Raw genomic sequence first — 12467 nt, 5'->3', positions numbered from 1 at the left:
TGAGACTAAATGTATGGGCTTTAAATTCAGGTTGGTTGGTATTTAAGACCAATTTTACATTAACACTTGCGCATATGAATAAAATGTACACATTTATACGTTACAATGTCTAAAATTGATTTCGTGATAGTTTCTAAGTCGTTTATTGTAGCTTTTGAATATGAGGCATGATATGTGGATAAAAGGATACATTGTAGTCTAATTTAAAACTTTTTTTTTTTCTTTTTTTTTTTTTTACTAAATTCAAATTTCCCAATCATTCTTGGTTTGGATTTTATTAAAAAAGCCTTTCGGAATTGCACTAACCAATTCACATGCAGCAAGTTGTGGCGTATTCCCATCCAGGGGATTTATTTTGAAAGGCACAACCGGATGTTTGATGTTTAAATATGGATACCTTGACACTTTAAAACTCTAGACACCTGTTGTTATGGGAGGAATACACACACACACACACACACACACACCAATCACAAGTTACAGCCTACATCACATGGAGAGAGGAGGTGATTGAACGGAGCGGAGCGGAGCGGAGCCGGACAGACAGTGAGGGGCTCTGGGGACACGGCTGTGAAACATAAGGACATAAGGCGCTGTGTCTGTGGATTAATTTGTCTTTCTCAAGATTGGCCATATTTTTACGTTTCAGTTCTTTTTTTCTTTCGGCTGAAATGTTTCAGAATCCAACAGCAGGTGTGTACTAGTGTGTGAGAATTGAACATTTGTCTGAGTAGCTACAAAAGTGAAGTTCTGCTGACATTCTGCTAACATTGTTAGCTAACATTTAAAGAAAGAGGAAAAGTGTCTGGACACGGTTGAATTTAGCTGCGTAACGTTACGTTTTACTCTGAAATGTACGCGAACTCCGTCCACATTTAGCCTTTTAATGCTGCATTTCGCCGGCAAACCGCCTAACGTTATTCATTCTTGATCTTAATTTACTTTTAACTTTTAACTTTTCTTTTAACACACACATTCGACATACCTTCAAAACGCAAAGCTTGTATGACTTCAACAAAATCCCAAAGTTCAGATTTCTTCCGAGCTAACGTAACTGACGTGAAACACAAATGGTTGCCGCGGTCTGAACTGTTTGCAAAATACGAGATTTAAATGAGAAAAAGTGTTGCTTGGTAGATTGTATGAATGCCGAACTAACCAGTGGACCTCAATCAACCCATATTCTTACCCGGGCTTAAACTCGTCATGTTTTATTCAGCTATATGCGAGAAATCATCACACTCTGAGACTTTTAACCAGCAGTGTCGTGTCCTATGATGACCTGTGAAGGGGGGGATGCGCCTGGACCTCCTGACTCTAACTGACTCTATATTTCAAATACCATTGAATTAAATCAAACACAGAGGGTATAGCATAATATAGAAAGGGACATTTGTAAGTGTGAAAGCTGTCATCACAAACTGTGTCCACTGATTGAATATGTCTGTAAGTTTCATGTCCGTATGAGGTGATACATGTCTTCTGAAGGATGACTCCATGTTTGGCATGTCACAGTTAAAGACTGGTTTGCTCTGTCACATTATGTTTTGGGTTGTAATTTGTATCATTATTGTATTAAGCTCAAGACTACTGAGACCTGTTTAGCCCTCCAACAACTACCTGATTGAATTACCTCACAAATTGTCCAAAACAGTAAACTAGTGCTTGTGAAACATTGCAGGCAGACAGCGGCACTGTTCAGGAACTGTCCAGCTTCCACACACATAACATTTTCTTCTGATTGACCCTTTCAAACTCCCTGCAGATTTATTGTTGTCAATTTCAAGAGGTAATATGGATAATCCACATGTTGATTATTGCCAACAAATGGCAGAGAAAAAATATTTCATTGTCTTCTGAACACCATGAAGAACATATGTAGTAAAATTTCAGGATGAAGAAGAGTCCAGTTTACTTGTTTAAACCTGTCAGGGTGGATGTCCTGCTAAAATCCAGCTGGTAATGTGCCACACCTGTATAACAGTGCTGTCATGGCATTTTATATGGTTCCTGTGAGAATTAAGTCTTTTCCTCTCCTTGGCAGCTTCCTTCATCCCTGTTGTGCTGCAGTGCTGGGTCTGAGCCGGAGCTGAACTGCCAGTAACAGCCACCAGGCCCGAGGGCCGCTGGACCAATAAGACATGCTGGCTGCCATGCTGCGCCAGAGTACAGGCGGAGGATCAGGAGGCGGCGGAACAGGCAGTGGTGGTGGAACCAAACTTCCTCTGGGCATCTCCCGACTCTCCAGCTCCAGCTTGGGTTCAGCGAGCCCTGCCAGCGCAGGCTCCTGGGTGCCAGGCAGGGTCTCCAAGAGCGGCTCTGTGAGCTCGGACAGCCCAGATATCCCCGCCTCAGATCCAAACTATATTATGCAGCTGGTCAGCGATGTGCGCAAGTTTGCTGATGTGCTTCTACAACTCAAAGAAGTTTTCAACTCCAAAGGTATGTTTGGAAAGAAATGTTGCTAAAGACACAATGTTCTTTTTGTAATTTCCTAATGCGTGAGTTGCCTTTTCATCATCTAACTAAGCAATGCCTTTATGAGGAACTGGTGTCCTGGTGTAATAAATCATAAATCAGTTATATTCACACTAATGGATTCAAAAAGTAACTTGAGCTTTATCTGCTGCTATTTTTCAAAGTGTATCTGGAGGTAACCTGTTATTGATTTGTTGCCACAAAAATTTGGCATTTGTGAATACGGACTTTTCAGTAAATTACACATGCAATTGCTTCTAGGAATTTGCTATGACATGTTGTTTTATTTCCTGTGATGACATGAACACATCGTTGTGGTTAAACCCAGCCCTTTCTATTACATGATTATTATTTTTCAAGTTTTGTGCGTCATTAAATATCTGAACTTGTTGCAGCAGTGTATAGGGGTGAATAGTGTAAACACAGCCAAAGGGATTTGTAACGGACCGAAGCTGCCCGTCAACTCTTTGTGTACACACTGTTGCTTTTACCACAATGTACACAGACCCAGGTCTATCTACCTGTTTTGTCCTGCTGTGGCCTTGGCTGCTCGGTCAGTCAACCAGCCTTATCTCACTTTTAGTTTGATTCTTGCCCTCCCTTCTGTAAAGCAGAAAACACCAAGATTTTGCCTTCACTTGTCTCTCTAAAAACAGGTAAAAGGGTGTTTTTTTGCCAAAAATTCTGGGTTTAGAAAGAGTAATGTACTGTGGAAGGACATTTTAACCTGATATGATAAGGAGTCCCTCTTTTAATGCTTCAAAATTGCTCTGTGGCCACATTTAACAACAGCAGCATTCCAGCTGATGCTTTTTTAGACAGTATAAAACACCCTCTAAGTCTGTAATTAACAGGCTTCCCTTCATCAGTGATGAAATAGATCATTTCCAAACCATAGGGAAGTGTCGACACAGTGCTGAGATGTGCTCCTGTCTGTGTGACTGTGTATATTTGTGTGGGCGGTTATGACATTCCTGACTTAGTGTGTGTTGCGTTGGCTTTTGGCTCAGTCCCAGATTTGTTAATCCCCATACCTGTTTTAAGGAGGGTCTAAATAAGATGCGGTGAAGGTGCAGGTGGTAGCCTTTTTTTCCACTCCGTTACCACTGTGCCATGACACTCAAGCCCGGGAAAAAGGAATCCCAGGCTTTGTTTTTTGTCTGGAGGGGTCAGTAAAGGTGCTTGACCCGGCTGGACATGTCAGAGTGGGCCATGCAGCAGGCACCTTTTAAGCTTGAGAGATTTTGGTGACCTGTCAGCATGCTGAGCATCAAAGCAGTAAATAATCATGTGCAAGAGGTTGATGTCTGCAGCTTTTTGGAGTTAAGGAAGGCTTGATTTAAATGTGAGATATAGCTTGAGCTTTTATGGCTCCACATTTTTTGTTTCTGACTTAGTCAGGCATGATCAACCGCAGATACAGTTGTAATTTGGTCCGTTTAATGGCAGATAAACACACGGCGTGTACACACAGGTTCTTGCAATGTAACAAGGTTGCATAGCTGTCATACTAGACATTTTGCCCTTGCTGCTTACCATAAAGAAACCGGTTTATAATCTGTGTCCTCTCTAAATAACAACTGCATAGACTGAGCAGAACATCAGAACACCAGACCTTAAATGGGCTTAAAAACAAACTCACAGGAAACAGAATTCAGTGAGTGTGAGTGCCCACTCTGCTGCTAATGTAACTGCACACAATTTACAGGTCCGGTAAGCGCAAGCTCAATTATGCAAATTGAGTCACTGAGATGCCAACACGTGATTGTAAAGCAAAGTATTCCCATTAGAGGGCTTATTTGGGCTAAATACAGGAAAGGGCAGATTTGGGAAATTAGGCTGATTAGGATGTAGAAAGCAGGCCTCTTCTCCACTGGTGAGGAAACAAGCAAAGAGACCATTGTGCCTCAAATTCCAGGAACAAGTTAAGTTCAGGGTTTGCACGGATGGAAATCATTGAAAATGATGTGACATCCAATGTGATGATAATGTGGTGTTTTTGGGGTTTGAGAAGCGCTTGGACTTTGGATAAAGTGCTTGAAATTATAATTGCCTTACTTTTATAATAAATTAGCTTGTGTACGTGATTGTTTTATGTTGACTCAGCCAGGCTGTCTTTGGTGCCATGTCTACAGACAGGTGACACATTTGAAACATGGAACTTTTTTGTGTTTGGCACCCCTCTGTGGGATGCTGAAATCGAACATAATTTTGGTTGTTTATAGCACAATAACATCTGATTTAATGTGATAATGTGAAATAATCATTTAAAGTGTATATGTATTTAAATATGTAATTGACTACATCTGTAAGGTACTGGAAAAGCTTGAAAATGCAACGTGAAAATGCTTGAATATGACTCTGGAAAAGGTGATGGAACCCTGTAAGGAGAGTCTTTAACAAATCAGTGATTTCACTTCAGTGTATGCGAACACAAACCTCATGTTAAGGTCTTTGGATTTAATTTTGTTGGTCATATCAAGATGGTTTGTGCTTGACACATCTTCAGAGTGCCATTGTGAGGTTTAGCGCTCTTTAGCTTTAGCAGAGCTTGCTAACAGATTGTTGGGAGTCACTGACCTGCGCTGTGATTGGATGCGATTTAAATCCCCCTCTAATTTATGGCCATATTGTCTCTGCAGCGCCTCACAATAGTTCAAACCTGTCATTACCCCGGCCACTCACTGAACCCTCCCTTTTTTTTTTTTACCACGCAGGGCCAATAGTCAAGAGCAATATTAAGCTTAGAGCCCTCGCAACAGTGCCTGCATTCACAGTCAACGATGTGAGTCTGACACCCATTGTCCCAGGAGGCATCCACAGACTAGCATGCTGCTGCTAACTGGCAGCTTTTACAGAAATGATACTTTCCCAAGTCAAGAATAGCTGCAGCCTGTGGGATTGGTCCCTGGGGGATTTCTTCAGCCAATCCCATTATGACAGTGTTTATAAAAAAAAAAAAGTTTATTTTCTTGCAATGCACATCAACCATAAATGGTCATTGTATCGTGGTTGCTGTTGCGTTGCGGTTTGAGTCAATGACGCATGACTGCATTTTGTTTTTTACTAGTGCCTGAGAAGACATTCTTGTTTATGTGGCTTGATTGCTGTTAGGTCAGCATTGAGCTCTCTTCACACAGTGTGACACATGGTTACATTCTTCTTTTAAGGTCGACCGTGTCCAGTGGCCACTTGTGAATGAGATGTCAGTAATTGGAAGGGATTATTATTTTGAAGGTTGGTCTTAACCGTGGTCAGCGAGGACGTTTGGAGACCAGATGATGCAGTGGAGGTGGTCCCTGTGGCCCCTTTGTGTTTGTTACGGTGATGGGGCCCCTGAAGCTCTTCATCCTAAGATTAGCGTAGCAAACATTTGGCCCTTCTGTGTCTCCGTTCAACAACCAACAGACTCTGAAATTGTTTTGTAGTCGTCGTGTTTTGCTGGAGCTGTGCAGAGGATTGTTGTTCATCTCATCATCTATTTTAGGATTGATGGTGTATTGTTGTGGCTGCCCGTCTGACTGGCACAGGTGTGTCATCATTGTTTTCGTGCTCCGTTGCTGCCAAGCAGAATGATGGCCAATTTTGTGCGTCAGCTGCTTAGGAAGGAAAACTGCACCAGCAAGCTATTCACTGAGTGAAGGTGAGGAGAACGAGGTGTTACAGAAAGGCTTCTTAATTCATTAATAACAATGAACACTTATCTAGACTTTTCTAAATAGCATCTGGAACTGTCTAATTACAGAATATTGATTTTGCTTTGAAACAGGTCAGTTGTATGGAATTCTTGTTGGGTTTTTCATTCTAATAACTTAATGCTGTTGTCAGTTGCCCCTTTGCAGCTGCCAGACAGTTTGTGTTTGTCTTGTGTTATTGATTGCTTTTGCAAAGTTGTGAAACAGTCGGAACATTAATGAGTTTTAAAATCATGTAGAGCTGCAATGATTATTTGATAAATCAATTAGTTAATTAGTCGATTGAAAGCAAATTAATTGTCAGCAGGGCACAAAATTAACACCAACCAGCAACCAAATACTGATTAAAAAATACAAGTGGCTGATAGATCTGCTTTAAACTCGAGCAAAAAAAAACTATGGTAATACTGTTGAATGGCTGGTAAAAATTGAACATTCACTACTAGTCATTTGGCCAGTGGACAAAAAAGTTTATTTTAAAGTACCCTGATTTGCCAGCTATTTTGATAATCAGTTAATGGTTTCAGTGATGATTTTCCCCATCAAAAATGTAAGGATTTCATTTCTTTCCTTTGGGTTTGGGACTGTTGGTTAGGCAAAAGAAGGCACGATGTTGCTCTGGGAAATGCTGATGAACATTTTTCACAATTTACTTTAAATGAATAGTTTTGAAAATAATATGTAGTTTCACTCCTAAAATCATGTATTCAATCATCCATTATCTGAGAAAATCCAAGTCAGTTTTCAGTGCAGCACTTGGATGTCAAACTACCCAAACCTGGTTGTGGCAAATGGGCTCTCTCCAGTGCAACTAGGCCATCCTTGCAATGGAAATAAGACTAACAAACAAAATATTGCGCAATGCCAGGCATTCTTTCTAGTAACAGTACAGGTTGGTGTCACAGCTCCATCATCATTAGTCACACTTTTGATTTGTCAGTGTCAGTGTATGACTCGTGCGCCCCCCTTTCCACATGTCAGCTCTGTGTCTTGCTTTGAGTCATAAGCATTGAGTCATAGGTGTCCTTAGTTAATCAGTATTGGTTAGTATTGGAGGCTCTCTCCTTACAGTGAATGTGTGGTTCTGGGTTTTTAATGATTGATAACTCCATACTAAAAATGTTCTGCAGGTGTTGTGTAATGATCAGTTATACACTATAATGACACCTGACCACTCAGAGTTTTGTGGCAAGTAGCCAAAAATGTTTTTAGAGTTACTGTGTTTTTTTTTCTTCAAATCATTGGCAGTAATCAGTATGGTACAATGGTTGTGTTGATGTTAAACTTCCCTGAGCTGCATTTGGGCTTAATATTTGTGCCTTTAGTTGAAATATGCTGTAAGATGTGGGAAATGTGCCTTTTCTCTTTTTTGGTTGCTTGTTGAGTACTCTACCGTGATGCTGAAGCTTTGTGGGAAAGTTATTCTGGTCTGGGTCCTCGGAGAAAGCCTAAATGCTATTTTAGTGATTTGTATTACATATCACCCCTTGTGAAATACCAGCCTAAAATTAGCCCTACTTGGGCTTTTCACAAACCATTCCAGACTTTCTTAATGGCTGTAACTGGGCTGTGTTTAGACAGTCTATCCCACTGGGTCTGGGATCCACTGTAAAGCATTGCAAGCTCAAAAAAGTTCCTTTTATGGTTCTTTTACTGTGACCATTTGTTAAGCCACTGTAAATTATCACAAGCAACTAGCCTTCTTTTCTTTAAAGTCGTCTCTTGTTGCATTCTCCAAATTAAATTTTCCAGAGATCTCCATTTAATCATACTGTAACCTTATCTCACTGACTAAGCTGCCTAACAGGATTTATTACATTACCTTAATTGTTTTGGATGATCTTTGTTGAAAAGCACAGCTACTGTCTTAGCATTATTTGTTGAAGCACAAGGGTTAGATCTTTGGATTGTTACCCCCTGGGATTAAATGTATTGTGACATATGGCAGGTCCATTTATCCCCTCTGCCTGAGGAAACAAAGCATGAATCATATACTGTACAGGGCACCATTAACTCAAAATCAATCATTTGGCAACGCACAATGGTGTCACGCTGTATACAGGTGGCAAAACCATGCTGACCTGTCAAGTTTAATAGCCCGGCTGCACTTTAAGATTTGTACGCTGTTTTTAAGTTGTAACCCAAGGGAGCTCCTTCTCTGTGTGTCTCTCTCCTTCCTCCCCTCTGTTAAAATTTATGGTTATGGGCACTGTTTTTGCTGGGGCGACTTTGTTCCAGGAGGCTGTCGATGTCTGCCACACACTTAGATAAAACTCCAGTATTCCCACACTACACATGAGAAGCCAAGGATTGTGGGCTCTCTGATGAGGGGCTGTACTTTAGAAACTCTAACTGCAGACTTGTTATACGCAGAGTTGAGGTTTCTTGTCCAACTGTTGCAGTTGGGCACATAACTCAGAGCAAAGATGGCAGATTAAACCAACACCCATTTGGTTGTGTGATCAGAAGATCAGATCAGAGGCTCCCCTCAGCCTTCTCAGATTAAGTCTTTGGAACGAAGATGACAAATTTATCCTCTGAATAAGCTTAAGTAGCCCTTGAATCTGTAGCCTTTACCCCTGCATTGGATTAAAGTCATTAGACATTAGACAAGGCAGCATTCATTTGACATTCTCCATATGACATGTTTGGAGCAAATTAGTGATCCACTAATACAGTCATTCAATTTAGATGTATCCGCTGGCAGGGATACAATTGATATATTGATACAATATGAAATGGCCTTAATTGATTTTTCTCCATGTTTATAATAATATGTTTTTAATATATTTAATAATATTTATTTTAAGAGCTCATAAAAATACTAAATGTACTGTAGTTGATAAGGAATACTATATGAATCATATATGAAATAAACTCTAAACGCTAAATAATTTGAATTATAAATAAAACAAACTGTCTGTTGTTACTCACCAACTGGCCATCCAAGATTGAAGGATTTTGTGGAAGACGCAGGATTTTCCTGATAAATTAGCAGACACTAAATTGGATTGCACTTAAAACAAAGTCCGTATAAACCATTCGTAGATCATTCGCAAATCCTTGTATCAAGAAGGAAAATAACATGGACTGCCTCAAGTGTTTGGATGTGTAAGATGTGTTTATTTATGTGGTGAGTGAAGTGCACTGTGTGCAGTGTGTTATAACAATGTAGCAAGTCAAATTTGCAAGTCAGAATTTTCAGTCAGTGAACTGGTTAGATGCTGCAGGTGATAGGTGCTTATTTCAGTTTCAGCATGTCATCAAGGTAAGTAATAGGTTTTAGCATCCTGTTTTTGTCATATGGAAAACCAGTTGGTCACTTCTAATAGTACAGGGACTAACTGTGTTTACTCATGACATGACGCAGGTGTTCTAGTCTCCCAGTTGTGTGAGATTTCGGTAAATAGTTTTAAATTGTATTCATGTCTTTTAAATTAATCTCTGCAATTGGTGTAATTCCCTGTGTAGCAAGAGCTATACTGAGCATAATTGGCCTTGTTTTTCTGTCAGTGCCAACCTTATGGCATTCTCACATGTGACTGGGTCAGCCCCATGCTGGGCACAGCTCATAACTTGTTAAAGGCCAATGGAGCTGATGGGAACAAGAAGGATAACCAGCTACTGTCTTTGTCCACAACATTTTAGGTTAAGGAACTCGGTTGCTGTGCTCAGTGAAAGGAACAGGGACCCTGTTTGATGCGGAGGTAAACAGACTGAGCGTGAAGCATAGCCAGGACCAATTGGGGTCTGCCCTGTCTTGTGAGACTTAAATTAGGCCCCACTGAGGTGTAAAAGGGGCATGGGAGGAAAGGGGAGCTATTGGGGTGTTATTGAACTTGCCAAAGCACACAGCACACAAGCAACATACCCATATATGTCTGGTGAATTGGCTTCTCCAAACTGATAATGGCTTCCTAGAACAAATAGTGAACCAATTGTTTGGACTAAATTCAGGAGCTTCTTAAGCTGCATATTTGATAAGAAACAAAGAATGGAGATGGAGGCCCATATATGCAGAAGGCCCCTTGGCATTAACATGTTAAGTACCTTTTACAGGACTTCCAGGTGTAGAGCAGCATTGCCTCCACAGCCCAGAATACCTTCACTGCCAATCAAGGCCTGTGTCTGCTCAAGCTGTATCCATGGAAAGACGCAAAACAGTGCCTTGTTCATCTCCAAGTCTAGAGATGTTTTTCTTTATCATCTATCTGAATTAAATGTTAGGTAATAATCAGCATTGCTCTAGCCATATGCTTTAAAAAAAACTCATCTTCTTTAAACCATTGATGTTGCCCAAAGATCTATGGAATTAGAAGAAGTTGTTTTTTGTACAACTTACTAAATGACAATTATCAGACTAAGTTTTCTACTGCAAGCTTTTCATCACACAAAGCCCTTTCTCTCAGGATTAGGATGCAAGTAAAACTAAACAGTGTCCTCTTGTTCTCAATGCAGTGTTTGCCCCCCAACCTCAGCCCCCTCACCTCCCACTTCTGCCCCTTGACAGGTGTACTAAAGGAGCCCGTCTTTGTACTTGTTGGACAGCTCTGGCCTGCTGATGTTCCTTTGCCTACATTACAGAGCTTGGGGAGCAACTGTAGTCTCTTCATCCTAATTCCTGACCAGTTTAGCTGCCAGCTAGAGGTTGCACGGTGGGGGGATTTGCAGTTTCTCTTAAAGAAAGCATAGTTGGAATGCCAGCCTTCAGAGCTTTGCATCAACAGTAGGCGGCGGTGGTGGTGGTGGTGGTGATGTGGGGGGGATAACCATAGAGAAAGGTTGCCTGTCTTTCCTCACTGTGACAGACAGCTCCACAGAGAAATGAAAGAGGGGGAAAAACAAATTCCTCACTCCACACTGGGTATCTCATTTATATGCGAAGGACTAAAGAGAGAAATATCCATGGGTAAATGTGTCTGTTGACTTGAAAGAGATTTTGAATCATTTTAGCAGTGTTTCCCTTGGATAATTGTCAATTCCTTATCAGATGTTTATTACTGAAGTTTGCAATATGTGGTTATATCTTGTATTCCTCCATATCAAATTTAACATAATGCATTTCCTATCTTCAGCCTTCATTGTGGATATTTTTTCATTCACTTTTGGTTTCCTGAGCTAACAGCTAGCCAGCCTGACAGAGGCAGCAGCCCGCAGAGTGGGAACATAAAAGCCCCCCACCTAGCTGGAAGGTGCTGTGTGTCTAGCCTAGGGCTCTTTTTTAAACGCCAGCTCTTTGTGCATCCAGTCATGGGAAAAAGAGCTTCAAAGGTGTAGCAACAGGGAATGCGTCGGTATGAGTATAGAAGTCTGGGAAGGCAAGGTTCTCCTGCCTTTTACCAGCTGCATGTAATCTGCTAATCCGAAGAGTGGACTGCCGGTGGTCTGTCGACAGAGGTTGACCAGGGCCACTGACCACAGGAAGTACATCGGGATGGGGATATCAAAGGATGTATGGGCCACCCGTTGCAGTGACCCTGCCCAAGTGTTAAAGGTTAAGTGGAACCATTTTAACAGACCCCTTATAGTTGGGCAAATAGTTCAAACTTTGGATTCCTATGATGATAGGGTCATTTTGAGCATTGCATATAAATGCCTTAAAAATGTGGGAGGGTTATGTGAAAGAATGTGGCATTTCACCCCAGCCAATTAAAGAAGAATCCATCTGAAAGAAGTAAAGGTTATTGAGTCACACAGTGATTGATTATTAGACCCACGTTTTTTTTCTTGTCTTCTGAAGAAGGGGGCAAGTTTCAAAGGAGCCCCTTGAAATCTAGCCTTACCATAGCTTTTGATGAATGCACAATTTCTTTGAAACAACTGCCACTAAAGAGTACTAGTTGGTTATGTAGGGTTGAGTTGCTGGAATGTCCAGCTGTGGTCTGACTCAATAGGAGACATGGAGAGGTTTTGATTGACATTGGTCATGGCTAGCCTGTCCAACATCCTATTTAGCCCCCTCTGCCAAGAGCTGCTTCCATTTGATCGGACCTCTGCAAACCCAGTTGTGACATGTTTAGTGATTTCACACTTTCTTTGTGGCAATAACCACCCCTCCATTCCCTCAAATGTTTTGAAGCATAAATAATACATTGCTCCCATGATTTGCAATGCATGACTGAGCATAGCTAGGGTCAAAGCGAAAGGAATGTTGCCAAGTCATATTGTGTCAGGCCCTAGTGGAAGTTGTGTGCTTCAAAGAGTCAAGCCATTGATGCCAAGTACCCTAAGTCAGATAGTTTCCTTATGGTACACATTAAGAATAAGCATCAGCATCTTCATTTTAGCATTTAT

At 41.0% G+C, this 12467-nt stretch overlaps 1 protein-coding gene across 1 annotated transcript in view; it reads left to right on the top strand.

Moving 5' to 3' along the window:
• The first annotated feature begins 462 nt into the window (after positions 1–462).
• arhgap29a (Rho GTPase activating protein 29a) overlaps positions 463–12467 on the top strand; it is a 37328-nt gene continuing 25323 nt past the window's right edge. Inside the window, exons 1-2 of the mRNA XM_084340875.1 lie at positions 463–693; positions 2045–2442. Coding sequence (XP_084197001.1) covers positions 2142–2442 — 301 coding nt within the window. The 5' untranslated portion in view covers positions 463–693; positions 2045–2141. The remainder of the gene's footprint in view (positions 694–2044; positions 2443–12467) is intronic.

Source organism: Pagrus pagrus, assembly GCF_965226575.1.
Source record: "Pagrus pagrus genome assembly, chromosome: 20".
NCBI classification, from domain to species: domain Eukaryota; kingdom Metazoa; phylum Chordata; class Actinopteri; order Spariformes; family Sparidae; genus Pagrus; species Pagrus pagrus.
The sequence above is the reverse complement of the archived record's forward strand: the minus strand, read 5'-3'. Positions and strand labels throughout refer to the sequence as shown.